The sequence below is a fragment of the Lithobates pipiens genome, unplaced genomic scaffold (genome assembly GCF_037356315.1).
Source record: "Lithobates pipiens isolate NorthernLeopardFrog02 unplaced genomic scaffold, aLitPip1_a1.2 Scaffold_23, whole genome shotgun sequence".
Lineage (NCBI taxonomy): Eukaryota > Metazoa > Chordata > Amphibia > Anura > Ranidae > Lithobates > Lithobates pipiens.
The window spans coordinates 125,275,900-125,290,761 of record NW_027507785.1 but is presented as its reverse complement, the minus strand read 5'-3'; the positions used below and the strand labels follow the sequence as shown (position 1 = coordinate 125,290,761).

Genomic DNA, 14,862 nt, shown 5'->3' with positions numbered 1-14,862 from the left:
CTAGTGCCATCCACCCCAGTGCTACCTGCCCCCAGTGCCATCCACCCCAGTGCTACCTGCCCCCAGTGCCATCCACCCCAGTGCTACCTGCCCCCAGTGCCATCCACCCCAGTGCCACCTGCCGTCAGTGCCACCTGCCCCCAGTGCCACCTGCCCCCAGTGCCACCTGCCGTCAGTGCCACCTGCCGTCAGTGCCACCTGCCGTCAGTGCCACGTGTCATCAGTGCCACATAGTGCCATCTGTCATCAGTGCCACGTATCAGTGCCATTTGTCATCAGTGCCACCTGTCAGTGTCACGTGCCATCTGTTGTCAGTGTCACGTGTCATCAATGCCACTTATCAGTGCCATCTGTCATCAGTGTCACGCGTCATCGGTGGCATGTATTAGTGCCATCTGTCATCGGTGGCACATATTAGTGCCACGTATTAGTGCCATCTGTCATCGGTGCCACGTTTCAGTGCCACGTGTCATCAGTGCCACGTATTAGTGCCACGTGTCATCAGTGCCACGTATAAGTGCCACGCGTCATCAGTGCCACATATTAGTGCCATCTGTCATCAGTGCCACATATTAGTGCCATCTGTCATCAGTGCCACCTGTCATCATTGCCACGTATCAGTGCCATCTGTCATCAGTGTCACGTGTCATTGTCCTGGTGCTTCAAAAGTGTAATAAATAGTCAACAAGTTAGATGTGTAACTTATGTTCCTAGAACACATGATGGCGCTACCTGCATGTTGGGCCTCTATGTGGCCAGGCTGTGAAAAAGTCCCACACATGTGGTATTGTAATACTCAGGAGGAGTAGCAGAATTTTTTGGGGGGTGTCATTTGTGGTATACACATGCCACGTGAGAGAAATAACCTATTACAATGACAATTTTGTGGAGAAAAAAAAAAAAAATGAAAAATCTTAATTTTGCAAAGAATTGTGGGAAAAAAATGACAACATCAAAAAGCTCACTATACCTCTTACTAAATACCTTGGAATGTCTACTTTCCAAAAAGGGGTCATTTGGGGGGTATTTGTACTTTCCTGACTTGTTCGGGTCACAAGAAGCGAGATAGGCCACCAGTACATCAGATGTGATCAATTTTGTGCGATTCGCACCACAGCTTGTAGACTCTCTAACTTTCACAAAGACCAAATAATATCCACTAATTTGGGTTATTTTTACCAAAGACATGTAGCAGTATAAATTGTGACCAAAATTTATGAAGAAAAATTAATAATTTGCATAATTCTGTCACAGAAACAAAGAAATATGCGTTTTTTTTCAAAATTTTCGGTCTTTTTTCATTTATAGCGCAAAAAATAAAAACCCCAGAGGTGATCAAATACCACCAAAAGAAAGCTCTATTTGTGGGAAAAAAAGGACAAAAAATTCATTTGGGTACAGTGTTGCATGACTGAGTAATTGTCATTCAAAGTGTGAGAGCACCGAAAGCTGAAAATTGGTCTGGGCAGGAAGGTGTTTAAGTGCCCTGTAAGCAAGTGGCTAAGTTGACTGAGTCGTCATAGCAACCCTTTCCTCCACTCTGGGCAGGCTGCCAAGAAAAGAACAGAATGATACAATGTTTACACTTGAATGAATAAAATCATCTCTGTGTGTAGAAGTTCTCAGTTTAACCATTTAAAGACTAAATCTTTTCTGACACTTGTTGCTTACAAGTAAAAATCCTGTATTTTCTGCCAGAAAATCACTTAGACCCCCCCAAAAATGATATATATTTTTTTAGCAGAGATCCTAGGGAATAAAATAGCGGTTGTTGCAATATTTTATGTCACATGGCATTTGCACAGAGGTCTTTCAAATGCATTTTTTTGGGAAAAAAATACACCATTTAAAAAATAAAAATAAAATAAAAACAGTAAAGTTAGCCCATTTTTTTTTTTTTTTTGTCCAAAAGTTTTGACTACCTGTTTTTATTTGATATATATATATATATATATATATATATATATATATATATATATATATATATATTTTTTTTTTTTTTATATAAATCATACATACAAGTAAACTGATTGGAGGTTTGTTTTGTTTAATAAATGTTTAAGTGTAAGAAATTTTCTGTATCACGTATGAAGGCCGCTTTCACACTGGAGCGGGCATGCGTTGATGGTAAAACGCAAGTTTTAGCGGCTCTTTACCATCATTTTAGCGGTGCTATTTGGTTGCTAGTGGGGCACATATAACCCAGCTAGCGGCCAAGGAAGAGGTTAAATGCGCCCATGAAGCACTGCTGCCAAATCGCATTGCATGCGCTTCGGCAGTGGTGCCCATTCATATCAATGGGCAGGAGTGGTGGAGGAGCGGTATACACCACTCCAAACGTGCTGCTTGCAGGACTTTTTTTTAAGATCCTGCCAGCGCATCGCCTCAGTGTGAAAGCACTCTGTCTTTCACAGACTGCAGGGGAGCCATTTTACAGGCACTTTACAGGCGCTATTTTTAGCCCAAAAGCGCCTTAAAACGCCCCAGTGGGAAAGGTGTGTTAGATCAAGGGGGATTAAAAATAAATAAATAAAATCGGCCTAACATATCGGCCCAAAAAAATCGGCATCATATATCGGCTATCGGCCGCCATGATTTCTAAATATCGGCATCGGCCAGAGAAAAACCCATATCGGTCGACCTCTAATCCTGTCTGTACATTTCTGTGTTTTCTCAGTCCTATGATTTGCTTACCACTACTATTTTCTTTTCAGATGATACAAAGACAGCCACTTCACCTCCCTGGCTTCCTGCTGTACCCACACCTACTGAGATCATTGTTACTGACATCACCTCAAATTCTGTCACAGTGACATTCCGTGAATCCCAGTCGGCAGAAGGCTTTTTCCGGGACCGCGGTGGCGATTGCTAGCTGCACCGTCCCCCTCTGTTGTATCTTTCTCATATTCTTCTTTCTTCCTCTACTGAACTTAAGTTTGAAGACTAGAAAGCAACTGCACGCAAATGGGAGTTCCCCCTTTAACTGGCCTGTATTAAAGTGCAGAACACTGTTTCTGTGATAGCAAGGGTTTAACATTTCTTACAATATTTATTGCCAGCTCCACAAGCTACAATTGACTTTCTCAAAATTCTCTCCCGGTTGAAAAGCTATTAACTCTCCATAAAACTAATATACAAAAATGTTTTGCATGGGAAGAGATGCAAATTGTGAAAGATACTTCACAGAAAAGGTGCCATAATATATGGCAATGTACAGTTGCATCATATTTTGTTCTAATGGTAGATGTTTTAGCTACAGTAAAACAGCGTCTTGTAATAGCAGATTATATTAACACAACAACCTGTACAGTATGACAAGGTAACAACCATTTTAACTGCACTCACACCACAGATCGTAGTAATCCGACTTATGTATTTGCACTCACAGCACACTGTAATGTTCAGATGCTTGAATAATGTTCAGTCAGTTAGTGTACAAGGTCCTGAGTTTTACAGTTTATTCTCATTCTGCAATATGTATATTTATAAAGGTATTAGAGCTGCTGTATGTGCTATCTGCTTCTGTGCTAATAAGCTTTACTTGTATCTTAATGAAGAACCATTTGCACATATGGTATACATGGTGTAATTCACCTTTTACAGGTTTACTTCTAAAACTTGCTAACTCTCTTGTAGTAATTAGTGCTGTATACATGAAATTCTATGCTGGCAAAAATGTTATTGTCTCAGCAAGTGGACAATTTTTACTGTGCATATATATTTGTGGATTTCTAGATTACTGGAAATCCCAAAGAAGGAATTATTGGAACTAGATCCCAAAGTATTGTGGGATTGTTTGCCACCATTTGTAGTATGCAGAGGTATACAGTATATACGTCAACAAATGTTTTAGTGCTTCACGTATTGGGATATCCCTCATGCATATATCCTACAGTTCCATATATCATATTTTGGATTCCAGGCCTAGAAGGAAAAGCAAGAAAATTACTTTTGCCCATAGTGGTTAATATCTTAGGTATTGATCCCAGTATTACATACAGAGAGGAATTACATTGATATAAGAAAGATATTTATCTATAACATGATGAATTCAAAGACTTGATCCTCTATATAGAACCAAAATATGCAATGGCCACAGGGTAAAGTATTTATGAGGCCATATGTTTGGTTAAGATAAGCACTTTATTTTGCACTAGGGTTTGGGGATAAGATAAGCATTAAAAATGAACTTGTATTTAAGGTTTTTAATACAGTGTCATAGTGGCATATGTCTAAAGCTTCTGCGCTATTCTAAGACCTCATACACATGAACGCTGGAGCTTTATAGCTCTGGACTGCATTCTACTCAGCTTTGCCAGCCAGTGGTTCTAGTGTAAAGGATTGGGCCTGCAGTGTCAAGCATGGCCTAAATGCTGCAGGCAGTGTTCCTGTACACACATTGCAGGAAAGCAAAGTAGATGGTTCACTAAGTGCTTTTGTGTATAAGGCCTAAATGTTTGCCATAAGTGTACAGTCATGCCCATTTCCATTATTGTATATGTACTAGGTGTTTGACATATTTATAGATTCACAAACAAATTAATTTGCTCCTCATGTTTTAAAAGCAAGCATTCATTTAAACTAGCAGTGAACTATATTCTGAGAATAAGCTACATGATGTGCACAGATTTTGTGCCCACGTCTATTATTTTAATGCAGACTGAGATAGCAAAAACTTTTGTAGTTTTTTTTTTTTTTTTTTGCATTGATTGATTATGATTGATTGAACTTGCCCCGTGCACACTAGTTTTGCAATGCTCACTTCTGACTACAGTCACAGCTACAAATCTCCGTGGATTAATATTTGTGGGCACAGTTAGGCACTGGATTTTTGGATTCACAAACTTTTCTGTTCCCATTAGAGCTGCACGATTAATCTTGAAGGATCAAGTATGCGTTTTTTTTCCCCCCCCCCTCGCGATCTTAAAGCATTTTCCAGATTCTATGCAGAGTTCTCTGATCAAGCCAACAGCTGTAAAAAAACAAAAACAAAAAAAAACAGGCAGTCTGCCAAGTTTCACAACATTCCTCAGCTGCTGAGCTAACTATAAACATTGTAACATTTTGTTCTTTAGACCAAAGGCATAAACTTCGGTCTCTAAATGAGGGAAGTTTAACCACTTAAAGACTAAACCTTTTTCTGACACTTGTTGGTTTCAAGTTAAAAATCAGCATTTTTTGCTAGAAAATTACTTAGAAACCCCAAACATTATATCATTTTTTGACAGAGGCCCTAGAGAATAAAATGGTGGTTGTTGCAATATTTTATGTCACACTGTATTTGCTCAGTGGTCTTTCAAATGCAATTTTTTGGGGAAAAAATACACTTTAATTAATTTAAAAAAAAAACGAAAAAGTATATTTAGCCCAATTTTTTTGTATAATGTGAAAGATGATGTTACTTTGCGAGAATTGTGATCTTTATTCTAAGAAAAAAAATCGTAATTCAAATTTTTCCCAGAATCGTGCAGCTCTTGTTCCCATAAATGAAAGCCGTTTAAAAATTAGTTATCATATTGAAAATCTAGTTTAACCTAAGCATAGCCCTTAAAATTAATAGGGATAAGAGACCATTTATGCCTGGACGCAAAGGCCAAATTTAACAGTGTCAGTATGCCTTGGTCAAATAATTTTTACACTTTTATTTTTATTTTTTTATTTGAACATAAATTAAATTTGCTATACTGTGGATTATTTACGAAGGAGAAAAGCATGTTCACTTTGTTAAGTGACTTTTCACTTTGCCATAGAATTTTCACTTAGCTTAGTGAATGAGATGAATTTGTACTGCATTCTATTATTCATTTATGTGGAAGTAAAAATTCACTTTACAAGTTAAAGTGGATGTAAACCCGATTCATGAAATTTGAGCTGGACACATATATCTGCATTATTTTCTTATTTCTCTCCAAAGCATTGAGTCCCGTGGCTTTCTCCTGCTCCGTAGCCCTGTTAGCATGATAACTTCTGACAAGTTGTCTAAAACAGGAGATAAAAGGAGCCTGAAATTTGTGTCATGGGAGGTTGCTGTAAATAGATTAGCAGAGAGCTTGACTTGTTAGAGCACAGCTATGCATATTCCTTTCTTCCTTTTCCGATGTGGAGAGGGTGTGTGTGCCTTTCCTCCAATCAGCTGTATTGGCTGTATGCCAATAATCCACTCCCAGTGCTGAACAGGAAGAGAAAAATCTCTAACATGATGTTCACTTCTAAATGATATACACAGTTGAAGACAGCCGATATACATGTAAAATTTATGTAGGGAGATTTGTTTAATCTCTGTGTATCATCTGAGGCTGACCACTTCACTAGGTATATGTGAGGGTTTACATCCACTTTAACATGATTTATTCCTCTAGTAAATTAACTCCAAATCTGACACAAAATGCAGTTTACTAATATTTTTTCTTATTTAAATTTTTTTTTAATTTACATTTTTTTTTTTTTTTACAATCTGTATAACATCTCAACACCTCCATCGTCCAAAGTGCTTCTTGATGTGCGAAGCACAACAGATGAGAGTATTCAGCACAGGCTTGTTGGTAAACAAAGCCATGTGAACACTATAATGGCATGCTCAGCAACCATGCTGATTAGTTATCGATATGTCAGAAAGAGCATGGTCAAAAAACTAGAAGATGCCACCTTAAAAAAAAAATCAGAGCGCTGAAAGACAAGGGGGTTATTTCGGAAAGACAAATCCATTTTGCACTTCAAGTGCACTTGGAAGTGCAGTCCCTGTAAATCTGAGGGGTAGATCTGAAATGAGGGGAAGCTCTGCTGATTTTATCCTCCAATCATGTGCAAGCTAAACCCCTTTTTGTTTATTTTCCTTGCATGTCCCCCTCGCGACTTTACTTCCAAGTGGACTTGTAGTACAAAGTGGTTTTGCCTTTAGTAAATAACCCCTAATGCACCAAGTCGTTTGCACCCAAAATTCCAGTGCCCACTATGCCACTCCAGACACTATTAATCTGATATCACTGCTGGTCAATAATACTGGTGCCAGTATACTTTTATGGCTTTCTATCATGACACCTTAGAATCAGCATAAAACACAGTCCTAGTAGATATTATTGCTGTTTATCTATATGCAAAGGTGGACTACAGTCAGAATGTAGTCATTTACTGGAAATGTTGCTACGGGCAATGTTAACTTTTATTATGAATAGTTTGATTTGAAAAAAAAGTCCCTAAAGTGCCTGAATGCACGTTCTTGTGAAAATGACAGAGTAATTTAAAATTATAATTTTTGTTTGACAGCCAAACTATTTATAGCACTTATTACATACAGCGCTTATATATATATATATATATATATATATATATATATATATATATATATATTATGATGATGATTTAGTTCTCGAGAGACCAATAGTGAAGAATGTCCCTGGAAAATAAGACTTTTTTTTATAACAAAGTGCCACTGTGCATTCATCTATTGCAGTGATGTAAATTATACATCATTGTACCTAATGGTTTCCTATCAGTCCCTACATGTGGATAAAAAAAGTAAAACATTTAAACCAGTATATAACCTAAAATGATGCATGGAATCTAAGTTAATAATTTCTTGCTTTTCTACTTTTTTAGAGGGTGTCCACAATTTTATGGCATTTGATCATTAACTCGTAGCACTTTAACCTTTCTCCCCTATCTATATTATATATCTGCTTTCCCCAGCAAATGAAGATCCTGTAAAGTAGTACATTGATTATAACACTGTTACACATTACAAAGCTGTCCTATAAAACTGACTTTGTTAATGACTTGGATATCTCATATCTTTATTCTAGTATGCTGAGGTATATACTGGGAATTGATATGTAGCTTATATTATTAACAGTTTTCCTGTGTGTTTGTGTACAGTGAAAATTTGTTTTCCTGTTCCACGAGACTTATGAACGAAAATCTGTTCGTGATTAGACAAGATATTTCACGGATCCCTTTAGTTTTATGTAGTGCGCTGCTTTATAGTGAAGTTTAGAGGCAGCATAGTTGTACCATTATATACATATTATATTGGTATAAGTTACATATGTTATGTGAACTTCATGTGATAACACTTAGGACCAATTAATGAATACGTTGTTTAGCTTGCCTATACTAAGTATCTATGTGTTTGCATTCTATCTATTTGAACGATATTTTGCACACTTTAGTTCAAGGTCAGGCTGTATAAAAAGTGTTTAAATAATTATGAGTGTCCAGTTGTAGCAATCTGTGCTGTATTCTGCATGGTGTAAGATATTTCCTCATAGTTGCTTAAACCTTTTTATGAATGATGTCCATTGATTTGGGCACTTCCACAAATCAATTACTTTTTATTTGAAGCCATGTTCAACCTATTATACCCATGTTGCTCTTTTATTGTCCTTGTGCTTTCTTGTTTTCTTACATTTAGTTTTTGGACATCCTCTCCGCCAACTCAAGGGCTCAAGTTACACATTGATGTATTTTGTTACCAGGCAGGATGCTACAAAATGGTCATGCTATAGAAAACGATCCATGCAAGTCCAAAATAAGTACTTTGTTTTTATTCAAATATCAAAAGGATACTGCACCAGGAGCCTGTACGGACTCTCTTGCTTTTATCTTTTTAAAAGAAGTTTGTGAGTAAGACTTTAGATAATGCAAAGTTGTATCTGGTCACCATTGCAGTGGTCAGTGAAGATCCACTCCTTTCATCATATATTCCACCCCCTGTGTTAGAACTTTTATAGATTTTGTGTAGGATATACATTTTACACAGAGGTGCGCAGTCATGCGATCAGTACGTGCAAACCGTACAATAAGGCTCAGTCACATTGCAGATAGTGTAGTGATTTTCTGAATGGGGGACAATGATTATTATTCAAATGTAGACACTTACAGACACTTCTTTCATAGTTTTGTGTTTTTGAACATTAATTGAACCAGTAAAGAAAAAGAATTGATTGCATGAATGATTGTATAAAAATCACACTTAATTTTTTTTTAGTCTTACAAAGTTTAGCAATGAAGGTCTATCCTAAGACACTTATCTGTGAAATAGCTTTGCTGATTGCGCACCTTTGTATGTGTAAGCTCTAATATAAATTAAAACAACAGCACCCATTCCAGATAATCCAACATTTCTTTGGGAGTTGATGGCAGAATTAGATGGTTATTTTTTAATGGCAAAATTCCTTTTAACTTGTTTGAATCTTAAAAGTGAATACACATTTTCTAAAACAATAACCAAACAAAAACCTACAGTAAATCGCCCACTTTATTTATATGGCTATAATTATTTGCTCCTATATTATCCAGCTTGAAAATATACTACTGGTGTCACTGCACTGGTGAATCAACCCCAATGTATACACACAGCAGTTGACAAAAGTATGACGATATAGCATTCAATAACTTGTGTCCAGTCAGTGGCTTATGCATATGTGTAGGAGAGTAGTTCACATTCTGAACATAGGGATTGGCATTGTCAACACGTGAGCCAGAATATGTTCTGGGAACTAATTGTGCTTAAACACTTATTGCTAGTAATAGTTTGGAATTAGTGGTCAGATAGCAGTTCAGGTAACTGTTTCGTTTATTGTAAATATACAGTTTTTTTGTTAACATTATTTTACAACTAACAAGATTTTCATTTATTTACTAAACCCCATGCACCCATTGGTGGTTTCTTTCATATTTGGAGGTTTGGAGGTAGATTGCAGAATAAGCATGTTCTAGAAAATTGGATATTTCTTCAGTTTCAACCTTCTCTCTCCAATTTTAGCTTGTCTCATCCCATAAAATATTCTTCTTTACATTGTTTTTACATTTTTATTTTATTTTTTATCCTTGTGGGTTATTTATTAATATAAGTGTAAAGGTAACCTATTATAACTAGACACTGTTTTTTTAGTTGTATTCCATTTAAAGGTGATTACAGGTTTTTACAATGTCATTCAGCACATAAGCACATTGAAACTTCTATCAGTTTCTGATCTCTGTTTTCAGTTTTTGCTCTACTCATGTCATTTGTTTTGCTGTGTTTTATTTAAATATATATTCATGGTCTAACTTTGAATCCAAAAACTCTTTCAGTCTTGTGTCTTCCGACATGTGTTAGCTTTTATATTTTATGAGTAAAATGCTGGTGATTCCATTAGTTTAAAAACGTACAGAACAGAGTACCAGCAAAGTCTATATTACTCTAGTTTACAAAAGATCTTTGGGTAGCTTCACAATTACCCCAAATGCCTTGTTTTTTCTTAGCAGCACCGAGAATAGGATAAAAATATCTAGTAACACTGGTCTCACTATAAGTGGCAGTTTTTCCTGTGAGATTTACCTGCTAAAGGACTCTTGCACTTTAACTACACATCCTAAAATATAGTGATTATCACTATTGCTCAGATTTTATATATCATGTATGTTCTATCAATTAAATATTTGAACAATAATGTAATCGTTGCATAAATGCAATGTTTTAGCACTTATGTATGTTATGAACAAACATCTGTGGCTTATAGAGTTTTCAAAATTATTGCTTGTTATGGTTACAAGCACGTTGGTTTATTTAATCTTTATAAAACAGAAAATCCGGAAAAGTTTCTGTTTTAAAGGTGTTTTCCAAATTAAACTTTAGAGTCGCTCAATGATTCTGACTTTTCCATGTAGCAGTATATAGGGACCGCCCTTCTTCCTATCTAAATAGCATGACATTAGCCATGTTGTGCAAGGCAGAGTAGAGGACAAATGGGCTTACTTTTTAAGGAAATGAGACTGTTTACTTAGTGTAGTGTATGTTGGTCACTTGATGAATACGTTGTTTTGTTTACTTCAATCATCCAATCGTGTTGTGTATTCACAGTGAACAGAATGTTGCCTTCTTTAGCAAGCTAAGTCAACATTGATTTTTTTTTTTAAATGATCATACACATTTCAAAGTGAACAGTCTCTATTTTCTTAGTAAATAAACCCCAAAGCCTGCCTATCCAGGTGATTCCACTTACAAAAACACTGTAATACCAACATAGACTCTAGCAGATTTTGGGTTCACATTGCTGCTATCACTGGGGTTGACATCTTCCTTCTTGTTCTTTGGATGGTTACCAGTTGGGGGTCCACTTTTAGCAAAAAGTAAGCAAACCCTTTACCGCATCTCAAAGATGAAGAGAGATTTATTTTTTTACTGGGTAGTTCTTTACAGTTTATTTGTACTTTATGTCCTTTTTGCAATATGGGATTTTTTTGTGAAAAAAGTGCTAAGATTAATGTACCTAATTTCCTTCATGCCATCTGTCTCAACAGGTAGCTGTAATTGAAAAAGATTTTATATATATATATATATATATATATATATATATATATATATATATATATATATATAAAATCTTATATGTATATTTAGTTTGTAGTTTAAAAGCAGCATGCTGTGCTCTGGCCCAGACTTAGACTCAGACACAGAATTGAAATTTTACCTTTGATGAAATGTGATTGTTTTATTTTATATTGTATAGATTGCTACTTGTTACAAAAGGCTGCACATCTTTGCTTAAAAGTAATAATGTATGTATTTGTCTTGTATCCCTTTATATAATTTTACTATAGATTGTTGTCCACTAAAGATGGTTTTGTATAAGCAAGATTTTAAAATATTCCTTGGTGCCTACATGAATTAGAAATTTGCTTAAAAATAAATATATCATTTTCAGAATAAATTGGGTTAATCAGGAGGAGTCACACAGAGGTATACCTAGGAGCCTGTGACTAATCCATAATGTTTTGTTATGTTTTGTACAATTTCATTTGTAGCTGCATATTTAAAACATGATGACAAAACTTTTTTCAGCTCTTCAGCGCTATTTTAGCAGCATTGATTGTTGTGTTAAGTGTCCAGCAACGTTTCCTTTTTTTTTTTTTACATGTTAATTGCTGACTTAGTAGCAAGGTGAAGATTTTTGTATGTTTGTTACCATCTAAATTAGAATATGCATAGTTAAATAGAACATTCTAAGGATGATTGAAAAGGAGGCAGCTTGCTTTAAAACACTCGGCTGCTTAAAAATAATGCATGAAACATCATTTTTCCTCTGGCATTAAAGAGTTTACCTAAGGTTAATTGTGGAGGAAGCTAGTAGAGAGGTTCTCTTGCTTTAATTGCACAGATAAATATGCATAGCAGTCACAAAGACAAACTGAATGTACCTTTGAGAGATTTTCAGGTTGGATTATGTTGTATTGCTGGATATGTTGACATTGCTTGCATTGTACAGCAGTTTATACATTGCAGATCTTACAGTGACTTGGTTTTATGTTTGCTTATGTTCCAGCGATGAAGTGGAGTCACTTTTCATAGTAGAATTCTACAAAAATGCTGCCCAAATTGTACCAACATGTGCACTGTAGAATTTGACTGTCGCCAAATGTATTCTCTGCTATTATAGCAGTAGTAATTGGGCCTACTTTGGTAATTACTTTTTCATAGACAGTAAAGAGAGATCAGCTGACTGATGTAATAGTGGGAATGTGTGTAAGCCCTTGTACACACGGTCGGACATTCCGACAACCAAATCCGTCGGATTTTGTCCGAAACTGTTGCATACACACAGTCGGACAAAGTTGTCAGAAAATCCGATCGTACTTAACGTGATGACGTTATTTTGTTAGGACGGGAATACGTTCAGGCTAGTAGCCAATAGCTTTGGTCTAGGAATTTGATCTGAACATGCGTGGCACTTTGTCCTATCAGAATTCTCTACACATGATCGGACAAAGTCCAATCGGATCATGTTGTCGGAAAATTTTATAGCCCAGCTGGAAACTTGGTCCGTCGGATACTCAGACGGAAACAGTCCGATGGAGCCCACACACTGTCGGATTATACGACAACGCGGTCCTATCGGACATTGTCCATCGGAATGTCCGACCGTGTGTACAAGGGCTAAGAGTGTTTTATAATTTAGTCACAAAATAATCAGAACTCCTCAAATTTGATCAGATTTACACTATAATAGCCAAAGAAATATTACAATAACTGATATAGCCCAGTAAAAAGCTATATTTTTTTCATGAAGTAATGATGAGGACGTTCTGATAGCCCTAATATATATCACAAAGGGGTCCTAAAATTACGTCGTTATAAACATGCCTAATCTAGCATGAAAAATTCAAGTTTACCTAAACCATACCTTATCTATGTTATATAATCCTTTGTAACTGATATTGTATGTAAAAGTAAACTATGGGAGATCCAGACTGCTTACTTTTCAGCAGCACAGATATTGAAATCTTCTTATCACTAAGGGCCTGTGACAGGCTTTTTTTTTTTGTCAGATGGATTTTGCAAAATGCAAAAATTAGCTTGAAGCAGGGCAAATGCTGGTCAGAAGGAGCTCAGCTGCAGGTCAAATTCACCTGCCAGTGAATTCTGTCTGGGTTCAGAAGTGTCTAAAACTGATGCCATTGACAAAAAAAGCCAAAGCCCATCAACACAGGGTCCTAAGAAAGACCATTTTCCACCATGGTTATTGCAGGTACATTACTTAAGTGCATTTGGGCAACACTGCAAGGAGCGTTATTGTGTGTTTCAGTAAAATGCACATTACTTATTCCTTTTTTAAGAATACAAGTTATCCAAGTTATTAAAGTGTATACATGTGCAATCCAGCCTGAAAATAAGGGTGAGAATTGAGGTTTAAGCAATGACCAGAAAGATGCAGAGAGTGTATAAAGTGTCTTGAACAGATGTCCGCTTTTATTTTTGTATATTTGTTGAACATTTATTTATGTAGGAATTGTTGCAAAATAAAATGCTCTATATATATTAAATAATCAATGGCTAGTTTTTCCTGATTCCTTTATTGCGACTGAGATAGTTTAAAAGGTGGGCAGAAACACAACCTTCAGACTACAGTTTGATGTTATTTAGCTTTTTGTTGGGTGAGTTTTATCATATTTTTTGGAACAATAATGTACATATTTCTGAATGTTATTGTGATTTGTTTTTGAAGAAACTCCACTTATATACAGATACATTTAACCACTTCCATACTGGCCCTATTCTGGCTCTCCTCTCCTACATGTAAAAATCATACTTTTTTTTTTCTAGAAAATTACTCAGATACCCTAGGGAATAAAATGGTGGTTTTTGCAACTTTTTATGTCACACGGTATTTGCACAGCAATTTTTCAAACTTTTTTTGGGGGGGAAAAAATGCTTTAATGAAAAAAAAACGAAAAAAAAAAAAACCCACTAAAGTTAACCCAATTTATATAATGTGAAAGATGATGTTACGCCAAATAAATGTATTTCTAACCTGAAGTGCTTTAAAATTACGAACACTCATGGAATAGCGACAGACTACGGATATCTTGGGCTAGAATTGTTGCTCTCGCTCTAACTTTAATGGCAATACCTCATGTGTGGCTTAAATGCCCTTTTCAAATGTTGTTTATTTTATTTACTTTTTTTTCACTTTCCCTAAAAATAATTTTTTTTTTTTATCACTTTATAACTATTCTAAGGAATGTAAACATCCCTTGGAATAGAAATAGGGCATGACGGGTCCTCTTTATGGAGAAATATGGGGTCTTTAAAACCCCACATCTCTCCTCTAGGCTGGAAAGACTGAGATCAAAAAAAAAAAAAGCGATCTTGGCCTTTTCCAGGAGAGTACACAGCAGTATTTACATCTGCCAGACCGGACATGATGTCATAATGTCGTGCCTAGGCCTCCGAAGGTCATAAAGACTGCTGGGGACCATCTGGCCCACGGTATTCTCTATGGTAAACTTCCAGAACGGACAAATTTCTTCTCCGGCTCGCTGATCGCACAGGTGACCTGGTAGAAGTACTGGAGGGCAGCAGGAGGGGACGTCCCCTCCCACCGC

At 36.2% G+C, this 14,862-nt stretch overlaps 1 protein-coding gene across 1 annotated transcript in view; it reads left to right on the top strand.

Annotated features, from left to right (window-relative positions):
* Positions 1–13,807, top strand: part of CBX7 (chromobox 7) — a 41,433-nt gene extending 27,626 nt beyond the window's left edge. Inside the window, exon 6 of the mRNA XM_077452315.1 lies at positions 2,715–13,807. Coding sequence (XP_077308441.1) covers positions 2,715–2,872 — 158 coding nt within the window. The 3' untranslated portion in view covers positions 2,873–13,807. The remainder of the gene's footprint in view (positions 1–2,714) is intronic.
* Positions 13,808–14,862: the final 1,055 nt, after the last annotated feature.